Source organism: Pelmatolapia mariae, linkage group LG14, assembly GCF_036321145.2.
Source record: "Pelmatolapia mariae isolate MD_Pm_ZW linkage group LG14, Pm_UMD_F_2, whole genome shotgun sequence".
Taxonomy (NCBI): Eukaryota; Metazoa; Chordata; class Actinopteri; order Cichliformes; family Cichlidae; genus Pelmatolapia; species Pelmatolapia mariae.
Window position 1 is genome coordinate 1,697,949 of NC_086239.1, and position 26,888 is coordinate 1,724,836.

General features: G+C 43.2%; 1 protein-coding gene across 2 annotated transcripts in view; it reads left to right on the forward strand.

Moving 5' to 3' along the window:
- sorl1 (sortilin-related receptor, L(DLR class) A repeats containing) overlaps positions 1-26,888 on the forward strand; it is an 83,356-nt gene that overhangs the window by 17,339 nt on the left and 39,129 nt on the right. For both annotated transcript variants that reach the window (XM_063493010.1, XM_063493012.1), the window contains exons 2-6: positions 5,845-5,961; positions 10,562-10,696; positions 11,667-11,828; positions 12,748-12,815; positions 21,091-21,271. In XM_063493010.1, coding sequence (XP_063349080.1) covers positions 5,845-5,961; positions 10,562-10,696; positions 11,667-11,828; positions 12,748-12,815; positions 21,091-21,271 — 663 coding nt within the window. The remainder of the gene's footprint in view (positions 1-5,844; positions 5,962-10,561; positions 10,697-11,666; positions 11,829-12,747; positions 12,816-21,090; positions 21,272-26,888) is intronic.

Below are 26,888 nucleotides of genomic sequence, written 5' to 3' on the forward strand. Positions count from 1 at the left end.
CATATTGTGTAACTAGTCTGTCAAATGAAATAAATTCTGTTCCTTCTAGTATATGTTCTAAATATTTGATTCCTTTACCACTCCAATCTGAAAAGTTTATCATATTATTGTTTTGTAATATGTCAGGGTTGTTCCAGATAGGTGTACGTTTGCATGGGATTAATGAAGACTCTGTCAACTTCAGAAACTCCCACCACGCTGTCAGAGAAGAGCTAATGTTGACGCTTTTGAAGCATTCATGTCGTTGAATGTTTGAGCTGATAAATGGTAGATCTGAAATCTCTAGATTATTGCAAAGTGCTTGTTCTACATCTAGCCAAGGTTCATCTAAGAGGGTATGTTTTAGCGTGGCACATCCAACATACTGTTTTACTTTTGTCCATGACGCGCTTACCTTCAGGGTCATACTTCACATGAAGACCAAAATAGGTCCAAAGGCCAGGTCTGAATGAGGGTGGGGGAGGTTCAATTTCGAGTAGCGTTGGGGTAGTTGCCATGTTGCAATGAGCATAGCTTCTGCCTCGCTACCTTGCGCTGCGCTCAGTGGATCTGCGCTCAACAGTGCAGCCTAGGCGGAGTAGTCAAACGCAGATCCACTGAGCGCTCAACACAGACAGCATCGTCAGAAGAAAAGTTGATAAAATAAATAAAAAATTTTGTATTGTTCGATACATATGCGTACTGAACTGAAAGCACTGTATCGAACGGTTCAATATCGATACGAGTATCGTTGCACCCCTAGTATATATGTGTGGATAATGTAAAGAATGAATTTCAGCAGCAGCTGCAGTAAATCCAGGTTGTTCAGAGTATTGTGGAATATGAGGAAAACAAAGTTGAAGCCTTATGGGTGTCTGTGAGTGTTGTCACTTGAGTTGGATGATTTTGGGGCCTTATTTTAAAAAGTGACTGAGCTCAACAGACCTCTGGAGCGTGCTCATCATCTCTGCTAACCCACCCAAATCCTAATGTAGGCATGAGTAAGAAGTGGTTCTGGAATAAATGAAGATGCATCTGGTTCTGCTTATTAAACACAGCTCTGGTAATAGTAGCACAGTCTGATTCAAACGCTGGTTTGCAGTGTGAGTAAAGCGTTACAGTGCTGATGTTAACCTGGTGCTTCATGCTGCAGGGTGAGTGACGGAGCTGCTCCGGTCTGTTAGCTCTCAGGGTTTCACCTTGGAGCGCTGGAGCTTGATGAGAAGCGTGAGCTCCTTCCCTTCTGCACGTTACGATGATTTGGTTTGCTGGTTTTACTGGATCCTGTTTCACAGAATGTGGAGGGTTAAATATGGAAAACATCACGTATTGTCTGCGAAACACTGAGACGAGGAGCGCTGCAGTACAGTTCCCCTGATGGCTGCTTGCGACGCCCTCTCCTCTCCATCCCACAAAAAGTGGCTACACAACTGTCAGAAAGATTGATGGAAGCGAGCATTTAAGGAGCTCCACGCTTCAGGACTGCCGGCCGTGTTGCAATGAGGAAGAAAAAACAGGACAGGCAGTGAGTCGTGACATTTCACTGACCTCAGGGCGGCTTCATCAGTGTCCTAAATAACAACATAAAGATGGGATGTCTCTTTTCTGCTGTTACTAAGCTACAGCTTGCCCCCTTGTCAAAACTCTGAGGCAGTGCTGACGGTGTTTTTGTTTCTTGGACAGATACGAACTGGAACTGAGCAGGAGACTTACCATCAGCTGTTTCTACGCAATGTCCTGTAGGACAAAAACATGACACGGACTATTCCTATGAAATATTACTGCTTTCTTTAAAAGGACAAAATCCTACAATTAAAAAAAATGTTAAAACTTAAGTCCATGGTAACCATGGTAACCATGGTAACAGCAAGTGCTATTGAGTATGACAAACATCCAATGAAGCTATGGCGGTGGGTGGGGTAAAAGGTGGGTACTGAATATAAATCCTCTTCATTAGTGTTGCAGAAAGCTGGGGGAGTAAATCTGTGCGCCCCCACCGTCAGCAGAGCTACAGCAGGGCAACGACAGAGTGACCGCAACAGTTATGACGACTCTTACCGCTAACCCCGAAAACTGACATGGGTCAGATTAGAAGCGAGGCTTTTATTTTGTGTAACCGTGGGAAACGGAGCTGCCCAATTAGCAACGTTCTTGTTGTGTAAAAAGGTGCTTAAGTGTCAGCACTGAAGCCATAAGAATTTTTAAAGCTTGCATGAAGTTCTCTCGAGACTGCAGCCCGCTCACGTGTAATCAGTCGGCTGGCAGCTCCACAACATTTTTGTAGCCTGGTGTAAATTGTTGGACTTCCTGTCGCAGAGTCAGATCAACGGCGATCTCCACCATCTCAGCTGGAGGTAAACAGTGCGGCTGTACATGCGGTGAAATGGCAGTGGGGGGGGTCTCTGTGGAGGGATCGGCGTGTCTTAAAAAACACTATAAAAACATTTTACTGTGAGTTTCTGGGAACCCTCAAATATGCCTGTTGAAGCCCTGATCTATCAGCCACGTGAAGCGTGCGTGACGGGTCACGTTACGGTCAGCTGAGCCTGAACCACAAAGCCAGATCTCTGCAGGGGTTCACCACCACTTCATGCAGCTTGGAACAAATATGCTGTGTTGCTGGGAGTGTATACGGTACACATGTTGTTGTCGTTGTGGTGGGTGCGACATGTGCAGTGGAGCTGCACAGCAGTAATCACCCATGGCGGGACCACCCGCAGTGTTGACGGTCTTCCTGCAATTTGCTGCAACCTGACAGATAATATTTATCTCTGGACTCATCGCTGCTCTCTGGATTCATGTGTCCGTCCCGAGAGCCCCTTCACCCCCTCACAGGGACCAGCGATGCCAAAAATACAGATTTATCGCTGCAACACCTCGGCTCCAGACACAGCCCGGACTTTTACCTGAGGGAGGCACGCTGAAGAAGACAGAGAGGAGGAGGAGATGACTAAAGCGGGTCTCAGTGAAGTTGACTGCGTCGCAGCGCCTCATAGTCGGCCCTTTGTTGGACCTTACATCAGGAAAAGGTTAAATTTGTGTCTTGCTGGCGACATACAGCACATCTGTTCTGCTGTTTTCTGGTTAAATTATGCTAAAGGACAAATCTATCCTCGTACATCCTGCCTTTCGAGGCCGCCCCCTTAACCGCACAGCGAGCCTTGTTGCTGCATCACTCTATAGATTTTTTAGACCGCTGTAGGTGGAGATATTAGTATCGCTGCATTTGGCAGAATGCCGTCGAACACTGGCACAGACGTGTGAATATTAACAGCACGTGAGGCGCGGCAGTGCGGGCTACACTGCCAGCAGTCGCTCTTTACTGCTGAAAAGTCCCAGGCTGAATATTTCATTAGGCCCAAGTCCCTCGTGCAGTCATAATTTTACCTTTTTGGCATCGTCGTCCTCGCCGTTGTTGCGGCGGTGGCGGCAGACTGGGTAGAGGGTCGTGTCTGATCACAGCTGACAGCGATACTTGTTGTTTGCTCCTCACTGAGAACTGCTAGAAAAATGCAGGGAAAGGCCTTTGAAGCAAAACGGAGCCCTTCAGGCAGCCGGGCCCTTCTTAACATCATCAATAAAAGATGAGAAGAGGAAAGCAGAGAGAGCCAGCGACAAAGAAAGAGATGAAATTGCCTGTTTGTTTTATCATTGATCCAGGCGCGACGTGAGGTGCACCGAAGGAGATGGAGTATGTGTTAAAGCGAGTTATTGGTCGGTCCTGTGCAGACGCACTGCTGGAGCACGATCAGCCAGATGTTTATGGAGTAAAAGAAAAGCGTGCTTTGCTCTGTGCTGCAGCTCCGTCCTCTGTGCCACGCTGCCGCAACGTCTTCCAAGAAACCGTTCAGACACGCCGTCTCGCTGGGTGTCCTTTCAGCACCACGAACAGGCCCTCTGCACTTTATTTTAAACGTGCTTCCACACACACCGTCCTGCTGTCCACAGTGTTCCCAAAAAGCACGAAAGAATTGTGATGGATGGTTGTGCTCAAGCCCAAAGCGCCTTACTTTGAGATCCACGGACAGAGAGGATGAAAAATCACGAGTAGCTTCACTGTCCTGACAGTGACTCGCAGAGCAGAACTTCAGGCGTGTCCTGAAGTTTGTGACGTGCACTGGCCAGTTTTTCCTCTGGACTGACTGTCCTTAGGACGGTGGTCCTGCACCTGTGTGACCACAGACAAACACTTTGTCCCTTCTTCAAACACGGTGGCAGCAGACACGACGACAGACCGCCGTCCTGCTACAAGGTTATTAAAAGAAACAATTGCAAAAACCTTCCAAAACACCCAGTGGATGCTAGACTGGTTAAACTGGTGGAATCTGAATCTGCTTTGTGGTTGTGTGTTGCTACGGGGCGGGGCTTCCCCCCTGTTGCTTCTCTTGCGTCCTTTTCTTCTGCAGCTGCAGTTTGCTCTGCTGTCAGTTGAAATGATGAGAACAGCAGATCAGCTGGTGTGCTGTGATGACTGTTAGCAGCCTTTGCAAAGATGCAGATCCATGTCAGGAGTGGCCAAAATACATTTTTGGAAACTGACTCTTTGTTAAATACAAATAAATACATATAAATAACTCCAGTGTGTTACAAACGGAGACTATCAGCCCGGTGACTCCCGTTGAATGACACATGGGCCAGTTTTTCCCATGAAATATTGACGTGTGCTACTTTGATGTTGTTGCTAAATAAATCATTCAGATTGTGCACGGCGTATCTGGATTCAGAGATTAAATGTGATTTGTCTCATTTTTGGAAATGTTCTGACAGACGCGGGCTCAACAGCCTGGGGTTATCTCAGGTCACGGCCTGGTTTGTTTGAATTCCTTACCGAGTTGTCATAAAACTGGGAAGCGGCTTCAGATCTGGGAGCTCCGTTGATCCTTATCTTTTTGCATCGTTTGACAGTCCGGCCGCCGAAGACAGAAAGTCGGTGTTCGGTGTGAGGAGTCAGAGACGTTGAGTTTGTGCCTGGCTTTGATTCAGCGCCTCAGATTCAAACCATATGCTGGCCTGAAGAAATGTCTGCATCCATCTTTGTGACTGTCAGCAGATCAGGATACTGTGTTAAAGTCATCCGTCTCCTCGAGTGCCACGTGTCCACAGGGATAAAAACAATGGTGTTCTCACCAGCCTGTGCAAATGGGTACCCTAATATATGACTACAGCTGTCCTGAGCCTTTATGGGGCCTTAAGCAGCGGTGTTACGATCTACTTGCAAACAGTCACAACGTGCATGAATGTGGCCCACGCTCTGACACAGGCTGTGGTTAAACTGGTCTGTTAACATATTTATCTCAATAATTCATTTAGGTTTGTATAGTTACAGCTGATCGCTTTAACACACGGACAGAAGTGAGTGGTGAGTACTTTCAGGTGTTTTTAGGGGCCTCACTGCTGGTGCAGTTAGCTGTTAGCTTGGGTCAGCTCTGTGCATAGCGCCACTTCACAACCACAGCTGTCTCCTTATATACTGTGAGGTAAACCCTCTACAGTATCGGAGAGTGGACCTCAGCAAACAGGCCCTGTTAGCAGCACTGGTGATGGTGGGGAGGATGAACTCTGCTGTGACCGGGTGAGGGGAAAGCTTTTGAAATCATGGCCCCTTTTCAATTTCCTCATTTCAGTTTTTTGCATATTTGTCACATTTTTTTGTTTCTAATATTCAAAGAAATTTTAATATCAGACAAAGAGAACTTCAGTAAATTTTTAAATGATTATTTTACTTATTAAAGAGAAAAGCCTCCAAACCGACCTTCAGTCCCGTCACAGCTCTGTATCCGTGTCATCGGTGGATATTTCAGCCCATTTAAATTTCAGATTGGTAAGGTTTTCTTGCACCTTATGTTCACTTTTTTTTTTCTGCAGGCCAACCTGAATGACTCTCACAACCAGATGGTCGTCCACTGGGCAGGAGAGAAGAGTAATGTCATTGTAGCCTTGGCTCGAGACAGTGCAGGAACCACTGGGTCCAAAACCAGCTCGGTAAGTACGCCTGAAAACATCCATGCATGTAACATGTAGGGTAGGAAACCTGGCAATACTAAAACCAGAAAGCCCAGGATTATTTCCAGTAGCCTCATACAGTGTTCAGGTTAGTCTCAGGCCTGGTTTTCCAGTTAAATCCCAGTCTGTAAACTGTCTGTGTAAATTAGCAGCGTGGCAGAAGGTTTGTGTTCACACTTGTTTAACATGTTTCTCATGATGGTACAAGTGTTGAGCTACACATTAATCGGTCCCATCTGCTACCTCAACACACACACACACACACACACACACACACACACACACACACACACACACACACACACACACACACACACACACACACAGAAAAAAGAAACTGAAAGCCTCAAACACAGTCATTAAACAGCACGCCGCTTCTGTTTTCACTTCCTGGGATGACTGAGCACTTTCAGACGGAGAGCTGAGGGGAATACTGCTTTTCCTTCGCTTGTGAGAGTTTTTGTTTTGGGCTCTTTTTAGGCCCAGTCCACACATGCATGTGTGGACTGGGCCTAAAAAGGGTTTGCATGTGGACAAAAAAAGAAGAGTTCTCTGTCCCTGCATTTGTTTTGTCTCATTATGGGATGGATGTTGTTCTGTATTCCTCAGAAAGATTTATCTCATCATGCCAGTCCTTAACAGTGACCATGTTGGGCAGAACCATCAACCTTATATAGCTGGTTGGAATAATGACCGATGCAGTTATTACTCAAACACCTTCATGTTGACCTGCAGTCTAGGCCAGCTAGCTGAACTGCTGGTAGACAGTTAGGACCTCAGCATTGAATATTTCCTCCATGCTCACTACTTACCAAGCACAGCTATGTGAGGATAATGGCCACTGACCAGACATTACTGTGGTTACGAGGATTTGTGTCCGTGTGCTGTCAGAGCCAGAGGGAAATATAAATAATAGTTTTAAAAAATAGTCTCAAACGGATTTTTTCCCCAGTGATTGCAAAGTGTCTAAAGCCAAAATTGTAAATACTGATAGCACAGGTTTATAGATTATTGGCTGTTATTTATTAAAAATGTGTTTAATTTCCATTATTCTCTGAAATTGCTCAAAATGCATATGCGAGGTTGTGTTTTGAATTAAGCTTGTTTTCATGTCACTGCAGTTCTTCTTGTGTTCTGGTGAAAGTGAAAGGAAACACACACACAATCCAAATAAACGTCTTTTTGTTCAAATCCAGAAAAGCTGACTCTCACAAATACACAGTCTGGTTTCTGAAGATGCCCTGTGACACAAAGCAGACAAACTGGGCTGAAATGATTCCGGCTTCAAAGTCACTGTCAGAGTTAATAAAGATAAACCGCTGCAAAGCTCTCTTATTTCAGTAGATATCATGTTAGGAGTATTAGCGTGTGCACAGGCAGCATGGAGGCAACCAGACTGTTAAAAGACAGATTCTGTCATCTCTCCATCAACTCAGGGATTTAATATGGTAGTGTTACATATGTGACATGGGACCTTTGACCTCTTGCTGTGGCCAAACACAAGCTAACGTTGTGGTTACAGCGGAGGCGTTGGTCCCCTCATTTTTCATGACTTCAGGTTTAGTTGCGTGTGACTGAAGGTCGTACATCAGTTTAACACGTTTGCTTTGAAATGTCTGGGGCATGTAGAGTGCAGACAGAGTTTCGCACCTTTAGACTTCCTTTCACATGTATGCTGAGTTTTCTACAAGGAGATGCTGCGTGTCTGCATTCAGTTCATCTTCACCCACCAAGCACACGTCACCATTTACAAACACTGAAAGGCTCTGCAGCCAACCAGTAACACTTGTCCTTTAAAGATGCCACAGAGTTTTTAATTGGGGCATAAAGCCTTAAATGAAAATGAACATTTTTTAATTATGGCCTATCTCACACACCGACAAGCACAGGGCTCTGCTTTTAAATGCCAAACTGTCTCCTGAGGACATTTAATGCTTTTCTGTTAGTTATAATGGATTGTTTTCATTTTTGGATACAGCGGTCATGTCTCACATGTCGGCGTTCTTGCTTGTCGAAAGGAGGTAACAAAATACAGTCTGTGTTAAGGAACAGCGATGCATGGCTCTGGTTTTCACATGATTTTCCACCACAGTGCTTTTGAAGGATGCTAACAGCACACAGATGGTCTACCTTTGGATTTAAGTTGGCACTGTGGTGTCCACGTGTGCTCACAGATGAAATGAGCAGAGCTTTAACTTTAATGATTAACCGTCCCCAGTAAGTTACTGCTGTACCTCAGGAAATTATTATTATGGAGTTAGCTATTATGAGTGTGATGCATTACTTTAAGATAGCAAACAGGGTTAGATTGAAACAAGGCTTTGTTTAAATTTAGGACGTCTAAAGGTTCCTAAATACACAGCTGAGAAACTCTGTGTTTAAGGACATGTGGTAGATATTTTCTTATTTTTGGTTTTCTTGTTTCTCAGTCATTAATGAACCCCTTCATCCTCTCCAACACACAGCAGGCGCAGAAATTTGTCTTCCTTGAAACTGTGGATCACAAAAGCTACGTTCACACTGCAGGCGAAAGCGCATCAAATCCGACTTTTTTGACCCTATGCGACTCATATCCGATCATGGTATGACAGTGTGAACGGCACAAATCCGACCTGGGTCACTTTTGTATGTGGTCCTGAATCCGATACATATCTGATGTCTTAGAAAGCGACTGCTGTTTGAATGGTCATGTCGCATTAAATCCGTCTTTTATGTCACTGACACAAGACAGACGCCAATTATCAGCACCGGAGAAGACATGGTGAACGCTTCCTGGCCATCCAGTGAAACTGTTGGGAAGACAACGTTGGAGAAACATGAACATTTTATTTGTATAATCTGCAGATTCTGACAGAAATCTGCAACTATCCTTTGAAGCACCGCTCCTCTCTAAAACAGCAATAAGGATCATTATTAGGCCAAATGTAAATAACAAAATAACTTTATAACTTAAAGCAAAATTGGGAAACGTAAAGTCCGAAACAAGTCTTTATATTAAGGCCATCAGTCAAACAATACTGTTTGGTGTGGGTCTAAACCAGGGGTGGGCGGTATAAACGGTATACGGTAGAAACGATATAAATTTGGCCAACGGTAGAGAGTTTGACTATACCGCTCTACCGCGATAGTGCATGTTGATGGTGTCATCAAGCTGCTCCTGTTTTGGTCGAAAGCATTGCAGCGGCTGCAAACAACATCATCTGCAAATTATGCCGGGCGACAGTAATAGCAAAGAGATGAAGCACTTTTGGAAGATGAGGAAAACCAAAAACTGTGCTTCCTCCACTTCCCTACCATTGATTCATTAATGCTGAATTCTCTGGCAGCTGCTCTATTCCCGTGTTGTTGCAGTATATTAATGACTAACCTCGTATTGTGGATGGATTATCTCAGTTGTTCTCCTGACTGAAGTTTGGTCCGTTTACAGCATCCTGCCATGAGATTGCATTTGTCCCTAACCATCGGGAACCTTCACGTTAACTGTAATCGAGTGGAAAAAGGTTAGCGGCCATCCTTCAGCTTCACTGTGCTAATGTTATGCTGAAGTAGCTGTTTTGCTAGCGATCACGTAGCACATCATTATATACCAGCTAGCCCAACTTCAGTAACCCTACAAACATCACTGCTGTTTAGTTTTCTGTCTTCATTTATGTTGGAAGTGATAGCAGAGCTGTACGTTTGAATTTGTTTCAGAAATCTCTCAGTCAGAACATGCTATATCATGTTTAGGTGGAAGCTAGCGAGCTAACTTCCTGCTAACTCTGTTAAATGTAATAAATTCTGTTTTCTTGGATGCCTGGATGTTAAACTTAATTGTTACACCTGGTAAAGCAGCAACGCTGATCATTTTATTAAAGATGAAAGAATTTAGACAGTTTTTAACTCTCAGTGATGCCGCAGTGTTTATTTGACTTTGGGACCTGAAGATGACGGAGTTTAGGACCCAGATTACTCAGCGAGGCTCCTGACTACGGTAGCCGTAATGCTCCGACAATCCATCAAGCGGTGCGGCTTCATAGCTTACCAAAGTCGTACTAAAACATTTTTGACAGATGTTTGAGCGCCGTGTACCACATAAAATCGATTAGAGGTCAGTAAGCACAACCAGAATTCATATATAAGGCACACTGTCGATTTTTGAGAATATTAAAGGATTTTAAGTGCGCCTTATAGTGTGTAAAATACGTTATACAGAAGAAAAGAATATATCGCGATATATGTTGTTACTGCACATGCTTCAAATTATACCGTGATATGGATTTTAGGCCATATCGCCCAGCCCTAGTCTAAACAGAGCGCGTTGTGTGTGACGTCTTCTTTTGCCCATGCGGGCCGCTTTGAGGGTTCACACTAGAGCGCATCACATTTTATTTGTAGTGTGAAGAAGCAGCCAAAAAAATCGGATTTGATCAAAAATCGGAATTGAGCATTAAGACCTGCAGACCTTTCAGATTAGTGTTTTTAAAATGGCAGAATTTGCAGTTTGCCGAGTGAATTTTTTGATTAAAAAAAATATAATCCAGGCCTTTTCTCAGGGACCGCCGGGTGCAGGCATTCATACCTCCCTTGTTGTCTTCAGGTCTACGTGTCCTATGACTACGGCACCACTTTCATACCCGTCTCACACAAGTTCAAGTTTTCGGGGGCTAAGATGAAGGACGGCAGCAAGCAGGTCATCTCGCAGTTCTACCACAGCCCTGCAGACAACAGGAGGGTGAGTCTGGTCCCATTGATCCGTATTTACACGAGAGACAAGTGGAAAGTTTCCTGTATGTATTCTACACAGCACACATTGTGATGTCAGCTGTATACTGTCAGGTATGAAATAAAGCTTTTGGTTGCATTATGGGAAATTTAAGATCCAATGGTAGAATTGTGGAAACTAATCCAGCTTCTCCTCCTGCACATATCTCAGTGTCTGTGGATTTGTCACTGGTCGTCTTTTGGTGGAGCTGAACTGTTCTGTCAAGTAGAGCTGAAAAACTCAGCAAACATCCAAATATCTGAACAGAAAAAGTACAATTTTAAGAAAAATATGAGCTCATACAGCAACACATTCCCAAAAGAAGTTGGGAAAGAGGCAACAAAAAGCTGGAAAAGTAACTGTTACTAAAAGGAAACAGCTGGAGTAACATGTTGAAACTAATTAAGTTAACTGTCAGCAGATCGGTAACATCAGGTCTAAAAAGAGCGTATCAAAGAGGCAGACTTCAGGCAGCACTGCATTAACTGTCAGGAAGTAACTGGGACACATCGTGCAGGTAAAATCTGAATCATGCAACGACGAATCCTTGTGTGAATGTGGTGGGACCATCAGGAGTGTTATCAGTGTTCAGTTTAAAATCAGTGGCTGTGGAACTGGTAGCGTCCACATCTGGAAAGGCACCATCAGCTGATTCTTTTGAGTCCGCTGCTCTTCATGATTTTATGTTGCAAACTCGTTTTCTTCACTGATACTTTTTTAAGGATTAAACCTTGGTGCCCGATGGTGAAGTAAACACGGGCTTAAGCTTGTCAATCATTGCATTTTGTTCCTAATAAAACGTTTCCCAACGTTTCTTCGGAGCTGAGTTTGTACAAAGTCAGCCTAATAGACCTTAAACTTTGTTTCCCCTCAAAGAAAACCTTTCTAGGATTTGTCAGATTTATTATTTAAGGGTTCTGTTTGTTGTCTGCCTCCTCAGTACCTGTTTGTGGACTCTACCAACAACTACCTTTGGAACGCCTTTGACTTCTGTAGGAACGTCCAGGGCTTCTCCCTCCCCTTCAAACCCACCGACCTGCTGCTCCACAGCAGACGAGCCAACCTGGTGCTCGGCTACGACGGCTCCCATCCAAACAAACAGGTAAAGCGATGCTCTGACTTTACAGTGCTGTGTGTTTAAAAGAATGACGCACTTTGTTTAGTATGAAGCCTCAGCGATAGCTGCACACTTTTTACTGAGTGGTGCTTGTAGATATGATGAAGCATTTGTAGTGTGAGTTTGACTCCCTGTTACAGCCAAAATTTGACCTGATTAAATGACTGTAGGTTTGCATTCAAATGACTTCAGCTATCCAGTCATGTGCATGTGTAGTAAAACATTTCATGAAGCCTTTCTGCACTGAATATTCACACAATGTGGACTTGATGGATTTTATTATTCCTTATGTGAATACTTGTGGTGCTTACTGATAAAAATGCAGTTATTGATAGTATTCTACATATTTTGATACAAACAGAAGGACGGTGTCTTCCTTACAAATGTCTAACAGCTCTGTGGAAACGTGTAGAAAAGTGTATGCCAGGTAAATAACTTGGGACGTATCTGAACACTCAGTTAGGCTGCTGCTGCCACAGTAACCATAGTTTATGAGTATTTTATGAGTCGGTGAATGCTTTGGTGTTTCCAAAGCATTCACCGACTGTTCCTCGGGATTTTTAAAATCCTAAAACGAAGGCTGAAATCGTGACTGTTTCTTGCACGTGTGCGTGATATGAAGTACTCGTCGCTTGTTCGATTCAGAAATTCACATGCAGGATATTCTAACCGGGACAGGAAGTGATGTCCTTGCATCATAGCTTCTGTAGCTCTCCTGAGTTCAAACATAACAGTGGCAAACGTCTCTCCAGTGTTCTCCTTTACATGTGTGCTGGAGCCAAAACGAAGGAATGAGCTTGACCTACATTTTTACAGTGCACCATCCCCCTCTTCTCCTCCTCCTCCTCTCCCCTTCCTCCTCCTGCTCTCTCCTTACACCCTCTCTCCTCTCCTGCCTTTCTAGCTGTGGAAATCGGACGACTTTGGGGAGACGTGGGTGTTGATCCAAGAGCACGTGAAGACCTACTTTTGGTAAGGAGGCTGAAGCAGTACAACAGGCATCAGAGGGTGTATCTATCCTGTGAGGGAGAACTGTCACCAACACAATGCTGAGGAAATATAACCTTCCAGAAAACTCCTTTTAAATCTGCATCTCCTCGGCCTTCAGGCGTTAGCTACAAGCACATAAATAGATAAATTATTCTACAAGTTATCGCTGCGTTGTCTGATATTTCTAGGCAACATCTCTGATACACAGATGAGTTCATCCTTACTCGATAGCACGTCGCTGCCATGAAAGACATTAACACAATAACACAGAGACTGACACATTAATGAAAATGTGCTTTTCTTCTTTATCTGACACAAAGTAGCTCTGCTTTAATCCAGTGTCAGGACAGTCAGTTAACATTAAGTCTGTTTAATGAAATTAAACACCTTCATTAAAAAATAAATTGCTTAATTTTGTCATTTCCATTGTTGGATTATCCAAAAGAATAATCCAACGGTGTTTGGTGTTTCTATACAGAAAGAGGTCAGAGCCCACACTCAGAAGCTGTGGATGTGACAACACTCACAGCTGACTCCGTTAAATGTTGAAAGAAGAGTCGAGCTGTATTAGAAATGATACAACTCAGAGTTGTGGCTGCATTTATGATCACAGGTCTGTGGTTATTCAGTGATTGGTTTGACAAAATCTAAAGTAATTAAATATAAATAGGCTGCAGGCTTCAACAGTAAACAGCCTGTTGTAAAAGATAAAGTTAAGATAAAGTTAAGACTGTTAATTAGATGTGTTGAGCTTTGGGAGCGGACGAGATGGAACCTGACCCAGATTATCTTGGATCGTCATGGAAACCCAGTCCCTCAACTTTGTGTTGTTCTTATTTGATTAATATGAAAATACAACCAACAAATTGTAGGCAGTTTAATGATTGTCCGCACAGTGTTTCCTGTGATTTTATACAATACAGCTTATCTCAGCTCTAACATTTGTTGGCTACTGGCTGGATTTGATAAAAGATCAATAATGCACTGACGTAAAGCAAAGAAGAAGTAACAGTTTAAGCTTTTCTGCATAAAGTCATTCAGATGTGTAAGGCTGATCATGAATCCAGTGAGCATAGTGAGGCCCAGTCTGGAACATCTGGGCTTTGCTGGTGTCTCCATTCAGCTGTGAGTGCTGTGTAAACTTGTCTTGACCGATAAAGGAAGCCTCACTAACACCACTGTGTAAAGCAGACCTTTGTGACAGCCCCTTGTCCCCACACCAGGCATCCTCACTTTCTTCCACATGAAGATGACTAGAACTCCTCAATGAACCACGATTCTCCATTTAACTGTTTCCTGACATGACTGTGAGGGTTTTCTGTCAGTTTTCTGGGTTCAGGATGGACTCTTATCTTATTCAAGCTTGTGTTTGTGTAGCTGTTGATAGTTGTCAAACCTGAACATTAGTGGTTGCACCTTGGAAAAATGTGTAGTCATTGCTGTCCTGTTATTAAGTGCATGACTTAACACTTTTGGCTTGTACTGTGCGCTTCGGTTGGGATAAATTCACAGTGTCATGTAAGTGGCTGAGAGACGGCAGCCTCCCCTGTTGTGTTTGTAGTGTTTTAATCGAGGCAGTGAAACAACATGAGACAGCACTTTACTCTGGCTATGTTGGTGCAGGTTCTCTGCAGCCAGGAGCCTTTAGATGTTTATTGAGCAGGGTAACATGTTGTCACCAAGGCAGAAAACCGAGTGACAGGATGGACGGCTGAATGGACTCTACCTGGACTACATCAGGTTTGCCAGGATAACTGCTACTTTTGGAAACTTGATACAGTATTTAGTGCTTTCATTATTTCAATGTAAACATGAAAGGTTTGAAAGGTAAAATAGTTCCTGGTAAAATACTCAGTGCTTCTGCTCCCAGCATCATCAGTGAGCAACAGCAGCCATGAAAGAAAGGCAGAGTTCACTGATCGCTAAAGTCAACAAATGACCAACTCCCAGCACTAAACAAACGAGTCAACCAATAAAACATGGCTTCAGGTAGCATTTTGCTCGCCATCTCTCATGTTAACTTTAACCAAGCTAGTGTTAGCCTGCCAGCTGTTAACTTGGGCATCAAGTAAATAATGTTGTTTAAAAGTTTTAACCTTTTGATGTTTGTTTGTTTGTTGTTGTTTTTCTGGCTACTGTTAGCTAATGCTAGCATGTCTGCTAATACATAAGAATGAAAGCCATCTAATGGAGCAAAATCCACAGTTAGCAAATTCATCCGACTCCTGATGCTTATCTGGTAGCTTAGCTGACTGTTTTCAAATGATTTCCTCAGCTAATATAGCTTGGTTGCTAATGTTGTTACTAGCAAAATTGTGTGTTGCTTCCTATGTGGACACATTCGAGATGTGTGACATTACAAGCATTGTGCATCACTATGTCACCGACATGAGCAGACGCTCTAGGCTCCGACTGCCTAGACCTCGCGGCTCACGAACGGCGTGCAGCTCTTCAGCCTCACGTCTGTGGGTTATACAAGCTAAAATACACAGATGGATATTTTGGGTTTGTTTTGTTTGTTAAACAAAATAAAGATTACATCTGCACCCCCACGCAACGTCTACAGCTGGGTTTCTCCCTTTGGTAGGAGAGGATGTTGATGTTTAGGGGTGGTGGACGTCTGACCTAATGCGTTTACCACCCTGCCATATGGAGGGTGGTAAACTTTCCTCTCGCGGCTAGTTGCTTTAATCAATTGCCTTGAAGTTGAGAACTTAAAGCCAATCGAAGGTGCTGAATCTGATTAACTTTCTTTGGTATGTGTACCTGTGAATCACTTCCTGCACGGAAGCCCTTTTAGTGGAAATGCTGAATGGCTAGCTTACCAAATTAATTCTCCAGCTAAAGAGATTTATGACTCTGTTGAACCTATAGAGTCTTAGTCATCATAAATGTTGCATTGGCATTAAGCTAATGTGCATAACTAAGACTTTCTTTCTGTCCTAATAGCAGCCAGCTTCTTCCATATGTATCTGGGACTCTTCACTGTTTGGTTTTAGAACTGACGTTGGACGAGAGGTGAAGGATCTTGACGAAACTTTAAACAGTCCAGCTGTTATCTTTCCAGTTTCCTTAGACTACCATGACCTGGATGACTGAGAATCTACACAGACACATCTGACATTGGTTGCTTAGTTATGTGCAAGTCAGCTTTGTTGTCATTACCATCATCAGGATTGTGGTATAAATCAGTGACACTAACCAAGAGCTGCATGTAAGAGTGAGTAACAGGATGCTGACTGCAGAGCGTTACAGGGCTGCAGGTGTCATTAACTGTGATTTATGCAGTGCTCCTTTAGTTCTTTTTTATAAAGCACAACATGCAACGCTGCAGTGAAACCTGGTTTCAAGCTCTGTTGGACTGATTTATATTATAGAATAAACAGAGCACTAATGTTTACCTTCTCCAAAGAGAATTATACTTGCTGTGTGCCAAAATATGTAATCAATATCCTCCCTTAACTACATTTCATGGTGATTGGTAAAAGCTGAATTATAGCTTTGGTGCAGAAGTATCCTTTCCTTTGCAGCCCTTGTACTATGCTGCTGCCAGCAGTCATGATGAAATGAGTCATTATGTACTCCTTATCTGTTCCAAATGCTTCAGCACTCTTAGATTTTTGCTGTAAGTTAGAATCAGAAACAACTGGAGTCCTGTGGGGTCGAGGGACCAGTGGAAGCATTTCTGAACAATGCAGTCAGACCTGTTGATCTGTGATGCTTCCCCTCCACTCTGAGTGGATGCTAGACTGACGCTCTTTTAGGCAGGTTGCCCTCACCGTTTGTCTATGTGGGGAAAAAAAAACCTTTTTGCTCTGTGAATGAATTTCTGTCAGCAGCAGCTCAACTGTTTGCTGGTTATTGGTAAGAAGCAGCTAATTGGTTTGATGGCTAGTCAATAAAAGCAGTTGAACTGGTGACTTTTAATATCAGTAGAATAGTGTTGGGCGATATGACGATATATATCGTGTGGACGATAGAAAAGTGTCTATCGTGCCATTTGTCTTCTACCGTTTCTATCGTTTCTAACCCTAATTTTATAAATTATTACATAAAATATATCATTAACCCTTTACAACCGGTCGGAGCAGGCACACTCCGTTTTGCCTAACTATTTTTAAATCCCTGTAGAACTGGAACCACGTAAGGTGGCGCAATAATTTTTTTTGCCTATGAAACCGGAGGAGTTGTACTTACATCTTATTCCATTAGCTTGCCCTAGGTCACGGTTTCCTTCCACATATAGCTTTGCAAAAATTGCATAAAAAGCACTTCAAGCAACAAAAACATAATATTCCAGACTTGCAGCAACAAAAACATAATATTCCAGAAACACGCTTTGCCGATCCGATCAGCTGTTCATAGCACTTCCTACGTTGGAATATAAGTCAGCGCGAACTATCGCATGTCCGCCATTACCCGTCCGAAACCGGAAGTGATGTCATTTTCGCGGAAAATTTTGTTTTTTACCTTCAAAGCCTATGTTGGTGTTTTTAAAAGTCATGTTTGACTTTATGCTTTTCTGTATCGTTTCTGGGATGCTTAGAAGTCAAATTACACTGTTGGAAATAGTTTATTTTGATGCACATGCTGTGTTCTTGCAAATTTGCATTTATTTATTTTCATTTTTCCTGTAGTATATAAAAATTAGTGTATCTCAAACATAAAACTATGACGACACTCAAAATAAATTTCTCATGGTTGGAAACTATTTTGTGCAACTTTTTTGTATTTACAGTTTTGAGTGATAAGCCTCTTAAATTTCTCTAACTAGAAATATATGTTAAAAAAAAAAACAAAACATACATATTATTAAAATTTGGGCTATAATGGTTGTATTGATGTATAGCAACTTGAAATGCTCCCACAAATGGCACTACAGCATGTAAAATGTAAAGATAAACTCTGGCGGACTTGGTTCTATGGTAGGTCTTAAAGGGTTTAATAGCCTGTGACAAATATATTAGTGTTGTCTTCTCACTATACATACTCTGAACTTTATGCAAGAGAAAATAAAGTATAAAAAAATGATATTTTTCGCAAAGAAACTCCGTCTTGTGGTTTTGCGACATGGTGCTGCTTTACGTGCACCCGGATTTGCGACATGCTTTACGGTAACTCAAAACAAAGACTGCACCCTCTCCACTCGCTGTTTACAGACTGCATACTTTCCAGATGACCACAGGTCAGGTGGTATGTCGTGATATATATCCTTATCGTGATATAAAATAATTCATATCGTGATAAATATTTTTTCCATATCGCCCAGCACTACAGTAGAAGTATGAATAGTTAAAGCATTTGAAGCTTCTGTTGGACCACCATAACAGGGAGTGTCAGTTAGTAAGTAAGAGCAACAGGAGTCCAGGAGGTGTGGACTGGCCAACCTTAACAGAGCTGCACAGTAGCTGTGGGGAGAGTTATGGTGTAAACCAACACATCCGACTCTCTGTCTCTCTTCCACAGCATGTCTTTATCCTGTCTTCCTTCTCTCACCCCAACCGGTCGCAGCAGATGGCCCCGCCCCTCCCTGAGCCTGGTTCTGTCGGAGGTTTCTTCCTGTTAAAAGGGAGTTTTTCCTTCCCACTGTCGCCAACGTGCTTGCTCATAGGGGGTCATATGATTGTTGGGTTTTTCTGTATGTATTATTGTAGGGTCTACCTCACAATATAAAGCACCTTGAGGCGACTGTTGTTGTGATTGGCGCTGTATAAATAAAGTTGAATTGAATCTGTCACGTGCTGCATGGACTGAAAACAAGCCAGCTTCCTTCCATGGGTCCTGATGCTGAATCCTGTTATATCTTCTACTTCCTGTTGACCGAGGGCTCTCCCTCCGTCACTTTAGTTTGAGCTGAACTAAACTGTGATAGATTTTGGATTTTTAAGGAGAAGCAGCAGTGTGCTTGATTCATAACACAATACAAAACTTAAAGGTAATGGTTTTATCTGAGTCATCTTTTTTATCATTGACAGCCCAAATGATCTGGTCCCTGGATTTCTAGATGTATTTAACTACTGATGCCTTTAAAAGTCAGAAAATAAGATTTGAAAATGCTGCTAAAGGTACAAACCGGCCAGAAGAAACTGCAAATTATCTGAGGACCAAAGCAACACAAATAAGGATTGATCTTACGCTCGCCCCTGGTGCTCCATCCAATTTGGGTTTAATCCTGTTTGTTGTGGCTTTAGAAGAGGCTGCTGCTTTTGTGCTGCACATCAGTCTGAAGGCTCTGTAAGCCAAAGCGATCTGAGCCTGACTATCAGTCTACTGCTGGGTGTGTTCAGAACCACCCAAACCAGTGGGACCCCCCCACAATCTCACATAACTGGTAATCCTATGATCGCACTGCTAGAAGACAGACTGAGAAGCAAAATCCATTTTGTACAATAAGAAGTACAATCTCTTCTGCCATATGGATTACAACGAATGATACAAATCCCACATAAAAGGAGTATCAACTCTATATACAGGGAAACCAAAGATCTGTGGGAGAATGGGGGGCGTTGAATAGATATCACATAGAAGCGCTGCAGCTCTGAACATTTTTAGGCCGACAGTAGTGCAGATTATAGCTGGTCTGGGTTGGACCCCTAAAGTACCTTTGCTACGTGGGTCACAGGCTCAACCAGGTGAGCGGTATCCACAGTCTCTAGTGGGATGGTCTTTAACCTGCCCTCCCCCTCTGTTATGACGGGTTGTGCTGATAAATAGTGCAACTAAAGGTCGGGTGCATTTCCCGCTGGCGCGAGTTTTATCAGGGGAGCCACCTGACCTGCGATGTGTGTTTTCTGCAGTGTAATTGCATCTAGTGTGCCATGTGCGAGAAAGGCCAATGCCAGACTCCATAAACTGTCTGAAGTTCTCGAGGTAAAATTACAGCAAATTTTACTGCAAGAACAAAACCAAAAAGTATATCCTGTGAAACAAAACCAACTAAGAGACAGACCAGCTGAAATGTTCACCACTATGTGGACTGTTACTCGCTCAGGAATCTAACCGGTGCGAGATTGAAGAACAAGCCACGGTGACCTATGACGCCAGATTATGTTGAAGCATTTTTAATGGCTTCAAATCAAATGAAGCTTTGATTGACGTGGAATTTCTTTTACGGTTAACTTGTAAAACCTGACAGTCTGGTTGACTACATGTCATAATTCATTGTTTTTGAGAGTTGAGCAATATCGCCAACGGAGGTTATGTGGTGGGTCCGTGTCCATGCTGCATTCCTGGGATATCCAGTGTGCACAATCATACTTTGGCTTTCTAATGTTAGTGGGAGAATTGGGCCTGCAGTGCTAAATGTCTGGTCTGAGAAAAGATTTGTTATTAAAAGAAACCTTTGCTGTTGGTGGTCGTATCTCAGATAAAGTGTCCTTGTCATTCCGAATGCTCGGTTTGAATGCCATACGGACCTGACACAAAGAGAGAAACTACCAAAACAGGGTAAGAATGGTGTTTAGGAAGTGTTTAGAAAGGGCACAGATTAATTCCAAGGAAGGAGCAGAGACAGACTACGAATAGCTCTCCACGCACTCTCAGGCCAGACAGTGTCCATCAGTTGAACAGGGACCTTTGAATGAATGCCACAGAGGCAGAGCCGAGCCGAGACACTGCTCTCTCTGTTTAGTTCTCGAGACTCTGGCAGGAAACGCGCTGATTTGGAAGGCAGACGATAAGATGCAGTGAACCTCCTTCATTCATTCGGGCTCTGTGTGCCACGAGCTGGAACAGAAACGGCCGTAAATAGCTCGACCACGCAGTTTTTCAAGGTTGGCGCACAGATGGATATTTTCAGTTTGAACTTCCTGAGAGCCTGAGAGTGTTTTGTGTTGACATTTATTATCCTGAAAACGGGATTATTAAATGACAAACTGACAAGGAATCATTTGTCTGTGTGAAGCCTGTGAGACCACTGGGTGAAAGCTGAGTTTAGTTCTTGCTTTTCTGATTGACGTCTCTGAAGAGTAATGTTGTCCTGAACGTGAATTTGTTTCAGATTCAGAAACAGCTGTAACTGTAATTCTGTCATCGATAAATGATTCAGCGTGAGGCTTCAGAACAGGCCCTGCCTAACCTTTGGTTGATGTCCATCTGTTAAGGCCTATTTACAATTATAAATGGATATATTTAAGTATGAAAAGTGTTTGTGTTATTCTCATGTTCTCCATTCCCCGCCTATCCTCACCTTTTCTCTCAATATCTCCCTCTGATACATCTTTGTCTCTTACCTCCTGCTCTTGTCTCCTAAACCCAGGGGTGTGGAACCCTACGACCCCCCAACCACAGTCCTGGTCCAGAGAAATGAGCCCCAGGGTGTATCCACTATACTCAGCAGCACTGACTTCTTCCAGAGTGAACAGAACCGCAGACTGATCCTGGAGCAGGTGGACAGCTTCCAGCTCCGAGACAAGTACATGTTTGCCACCACCACACGGGTAAGGAGACCATTGTGTTCCAGTGATTGGTAACTGGTTTGTTAGTGGACAGAGAAGCGATAGCAGTTTGATATTTAAAATAACAATAAAAACCAGATGAAAGTATAGCTCAGCTGTCAGCAAACGTCATCATATAATCCAGGGAACTGTCCTCCATTTGTAAGCTAGCCTTACTGCTACTAATGGTCTTATACTCGTTTGGTTTGGCAGGAAACGTGCTCCACAGAAGGTCTGGCTAACTGACCACATTCTGATGTGTATTTGTCGTATTCATAACAAATGTATAAGACAGAACAGAATCTCCAGGTTCTGAGACCAGAACTATAACTCTACAATGAAACAAGTTAAGAAGACCCAACGTGTCCAAATTAATATAACAAAAGGAACGGCAGTGAAACCATGACCAAACGTAATAATGGGGTGGAGAGGCAGATCAGATTACCCTTTAGAAGCATAGACGTGCCTGTACCAGGTCAGTTGTGCCTGATCTAATCTTTACGTACAAATGAGTTGGTCAGGGCTGACACATGAGCAAACATGGTGTTTTCCAGGGCACATAAAAGGTTTTGAATCTGTGCATACAGATTGCATGTCAATACTAAACGAGGTAGAAAAGTCTTTTCCCGTAAACAATGAACTGACTGGTGGAACCGTGTCCCTCCTTGGGCTCACCGTGGGGACAGTATGTTAGAGCGGCAGCAGGCGGGAGCTCTGTGCTCCTCGGGTATTGCTGCCAACCTGGTAAGACGGTACAGCTAAAAACAGCCATACTGTTTCCTGCCACCTTATCCTTTCTCAGTCAGGTCTGGGCACAGCACAACTTTAAAAGAGTTGGCTGGTGTACGTCTTTCAGGCTGGACAGAGCCAGGCTAGCTGCTCCACCTGTTTCCAGGCTTCATGCTGTTTAGAAAACAGTTGATCATTTGCTGTAGTGTTCCACCAAGGAGTCATTTTACATCAAACATTAACAATACAGAAGCTTCTGGTTCTAGCTTAAACTTGAGACCTTCCCCGAGGATTCTGGGTGTTTTTAACAGCCTGAAGTGTGATTTTGTCATTTATGCACCACTGCCCTTCTTCCTGACAGGTACCCAGACACAGACTCCTTATAAGAAAAAGAATTATTGATGCTTCAGGTTTTATTTTGATAGAAACACCATTAAAGAGGAAGCAAGCTAAGGTTAGCCTGTTAGCTGCTGTGCTAGGTAGCTAGTGGCTTGATTGGGTCAGCAGGAAAGATAACCTTACTCAGACTAGAATCTGTTAAGATTCAAAGTTAAGGAGGGGGTACTGGAGGAAATCCAAATAACAACACTGGTCCGGCCGGGTGATCAAAGTTTGGATAACAACACCATCTATTGTAGTGTAACACTGAGTTGACTCAATAAGCTACCCTACAAAGCAAAGGCAAATCACTAACAGGTACCCGTAAGGTGTAAAAGGCTGATGGGGCAATGTCGTCGACGTGTCGGATGGGCAACACCCAAGTTTGTGTATGCAATAACTTGAGGACGCTGTGACGTAGGAGTTTCAAATTGATATCATTGGCGTATCTACTCAAAATCTCAGATGAGTTTGAATCTCGGTGACCTCGGCCTCAAGGTCAAGGGTTAGAGGTCAAGTTTTCTGAAAATCTTGTGAATGGAAAACCTGAGAAGGAAGTTATCTAGCATTTTGAAATTGATATCATAGGTGTATCTGCTAAAAATCTCAGAGGAGTTCGAATCTCAATGACCTCTGCTTCAAGGTTACAGGTCAGAGGTCAAGTTTTCTGAAAAACTTATGAATGCAATAAATTTAGAACAAGGTGACGCAGGATTTTGAAATTCATACCATACATAGATCTACATAAGGCAACTCCAGTATTTTTTCTTTACTCTAATCAAGAATAAGACAGGTCCCATGTTATAAGCTGGCTAGTTTAATGTAGAGTATGTCAGTAACTGTACAGCACATAGTATATACAACAATGTTGTCTCATTACTACTGCACACAGAGGGCTGTGGGTCTCTTTAATAACGATGCTTTAAACAAGTTAAGCAGAGAACCTATACTTACGGTGATCGTTTAATTATCAAGCCTTTTAGCATAGGTGAGTCACTCCCCTAAATCACACAGTGAATCTGTTTGACTCCCTTCTTCTCACGTGTCATACTGAGCCACCTCATTTTGAAGAGGCCGGATACCAACTTGGGCGTGAAACGATTTCCTAACTCAGTCGCTGGGTGACTAGGTCCCATCCCGGCTCACACTGGACAAAAAATGACGTACCCTGGAGAGATCCCTGTTCATTACAGGGCTAACACAGAGACAGTCCATTATAGTCACAGTTACCCCTATGGACAGTACAGTTTATACTCGTACGCATGTCTGTGCACTGTGGGAGGAAGCCAGAGTACCTGGAGAACGTGCAAACTCCACAAAGAGAGAAGCCAGAACCTTGTGGTAGTTTTAGTGAGAAGCTTCTGAGTGAAATAACACTGCTACTACTACTGATAATGATAATAATAATAAATAATTAAAAGTTTGCAGTCTCCTGAGAGATACACGAATGACATATCTCTAATTTAAAGACCTTCATCCCACATTGACAGCACATAGTATGCACATCTGCCTTTGTGGTAGTGATGACATAAATGCTAAGATCTTGTTACCCTTTGTCTACATTTTGGATCATTTGTATTGATTAAAGCACATCTCTGTACTTGTCAGAGTGTAGATGAAAGAAAAGGAGGAAATGATGCTACAGTTTGTGCAGGAAATGTGAACCAGTCATATAACACTGTAAAAACCACAGACTACACTAGTCACTCATCGATAAATATCCAATAACAACTAACATCTAAATCTAGCTATGCAAGCTACACTAGGCAGATGTGCATCAGCTGCAGGTAGCTGCTGCATTACTTGTTCAGCACCTGCATACAATTGTTGCAGTATAATGAGCACTAAGCAGCCAGTTTCCCACCTCAGCATAACGACACGCTGTCGATCAATATTTGGCTGTGGGTGCATGTGAAGCGCAGTATGTTTGTCATTGTTCATCTCCAGTGTTTGTGTAGTGGAAGCCTTGCTGACAGATAGCAGAGCAGATGGTGAATATGATCTGGAGTTTTGCAGCCTGCATCTAACAGACTGGCTTTGTCCCGTGTCGTCTCCGTGGGCTGACGGCAGCCTGTAGCTGCAGTGTTCAGATAACTGTTGATTGTCAAAGGAGGTCGGCATGAAGGATTTCAGATGGTTCATCACACTGAGTTCATGTTCGTAGCTGCACCCCAGAGTTACACGAGGCCTCACTGCTGCTGTAATTCGGTGCCGACATGTTTTAAGTGTTCTCACTTCTCTGCGTGCTCATTGTCAGTCGATGCAGCGGTGAGCATGAATCGGTCTTGTGGGCAGCTGTACGCAGGTTTCTGCTATTAAAATTAATGATTGGTTGAGAATGAAACGATCTTAGCAACGCAGTCTGTTTGTGTCTTGTGTTATTACAGATGCAGCTGATGCAGATTATAGGTGATCAAATACAGCAGCGTGGAGTCCCTTTATTAATTCCCCGTGGCCAACACGGTCAAAACTAATGATTAATGCTTATTCCTAATTACTGATGTGGTCCAATTAGGGCCAGGGGTTAACCTCAAACACTGTTGTGGTTTATTTACTGTTCTGAATGGGAAACAGGAGTTTGGGGAAAAGCCACGCACGTGGTTTTCTTCAAAAAAATTGCCCCAATTACTCTTTTTAACCTAAACTACTAAATGAAACTTGTGGCTGCCACTGAAAAAGATCTCCACCACTGCTGATTTTAAAAAAGAAGTTAGTGTTTTAAACACTTTACAGATGCGGTGTCACTCGTTTTCACTTTTGATTTCATGCAGATCGCACAGACTCAGGGTTTCGAGGATGAACTCTGACGCACGATGCGAAACATCTTTGCATGTAACCAACAAATCAGACGAGGAAGTCAGGATTGCAGATGGCTGTGTTGTCTGAAGCATTAGTGGTCACACAGTAAGTCAACAAGTGACAACAACAGATGCCTCATTTGAACTAGTTTTAACAGCGTCTCCCCATCTGACAAAAGAAATTATATTAAATCCAAAAAATGTTTCAGATTGGAGAACAAAGTTTTCTCAAATGAGTCTGTGACCCGACTCTGATCCATGTGGGATTTGCTGACATGGAAAAGATAAGAAAGCCTTTGAGGACAACAGGCCAGAATAATGTTGCCATCAGTCGGAGTGCTAGTAGGGCGTGTTTGCTGAAGTATGATGTTCACGATGTTCTCGACCACTTGCCTGACTAACGTGCCTGATATCCTTCCTGATAAGCTCAGGTGTGTTTGACCCAACAGTTCAGAGGTGTGACGACAGTGAGTCACGATCATGAGTTAGGCACAGTGGTTAGCGCTGTTGCTTCACAGTCCAAAGACGTGCAGCGAGTGGGCTAAGGTCAGGTGGTGATAATAAATTGTCCACAGGTGTGAGTGTGAGTGCGAATAGTCGTCTGTGTCTGTGTTAGCCCTGGGTGACTGGCGACCGGTCATGGTAATAATTAATAAACTATTTGCTTTTGTTGGAGAAATCTTTGAAACAACTCTACAACCCAGCTGTTTTATGGAATCAAAGCAGTGTTTAAAGATTGTTCCTTATTGTTCCTTCTAACCAGATATCACACACTAACTCTCTCAGCAGCACAGTGGGCTGTGTTGTTGTGATTGAACTGTCTGTGACCTCCCTCCTCTCCGAGCTCTGTATCTGACATCTGACCTCCAGAGCTGATGGGACCTGTCAGATAGACTAGCACTGGTCTGAGTACAGCCACTACCCCTGGGGATAATGTGGATGGAGGAGATACAGACTAATCCGTCACAAAGCATCAGCTCTATTCGCCCCTCGCTGCTAGCATCTGAAATCTTCCACCTATAAAAAGACCCGCTCTTTGGGTCTTGTCTCAGTTACTTTCTCTCCTTGTCTCTCTTTTTCTGGGACTAATAGGATTAAATTAATTGAATATCACTAGTGCTTTGGGCAGTACCAAGCTGCTTTAGCTAACTGAAGAAGCAGAAATGGAGGGTTTTATTTAACAATAGGGATCCTGAGCAAAAGAGTGCTAATCAGACCTTAGAGCCCTCAGCCTTTGCTCCCATTGAGCAGAGCCATGGAAGATAACTGCTTTAGCAGATGTAACTGCAGTACCGATAAGGCCCGCGGTTATCTGGTCACCATAGTGCTACTCTGTCTGGAACGAAAGAGAGAGGAAACAGGAAGAGGAGCCTCGTGGAGGAATGATGCCTCCCATTACAACCCAGTCTGCTGGTGGTAGCTGGGACTGCTGAAGTCTTCAGCTCATATTTAGTGTAGTCGCTACAGGAACTTCACAGAAGAGATGAGCTGCTGTTCAGAGCTGTGTTTCAGTCTTTAATGTTACCTCTGAATATACTGGCATTACTCATGTTTAAGTGTCTGCACATTAGTCCGTACCCTTCATCTCCATACGTCGTATCAGTTTATTTTATTTGGCTTTCAGTTTGACAGTGTGGAGAGTCGTCACGCAAAAGCCAGCTAATTAAATCTGTTATGCTTTTCTTTTCACTCTCTGTCATGTGCAGTTGTTACAG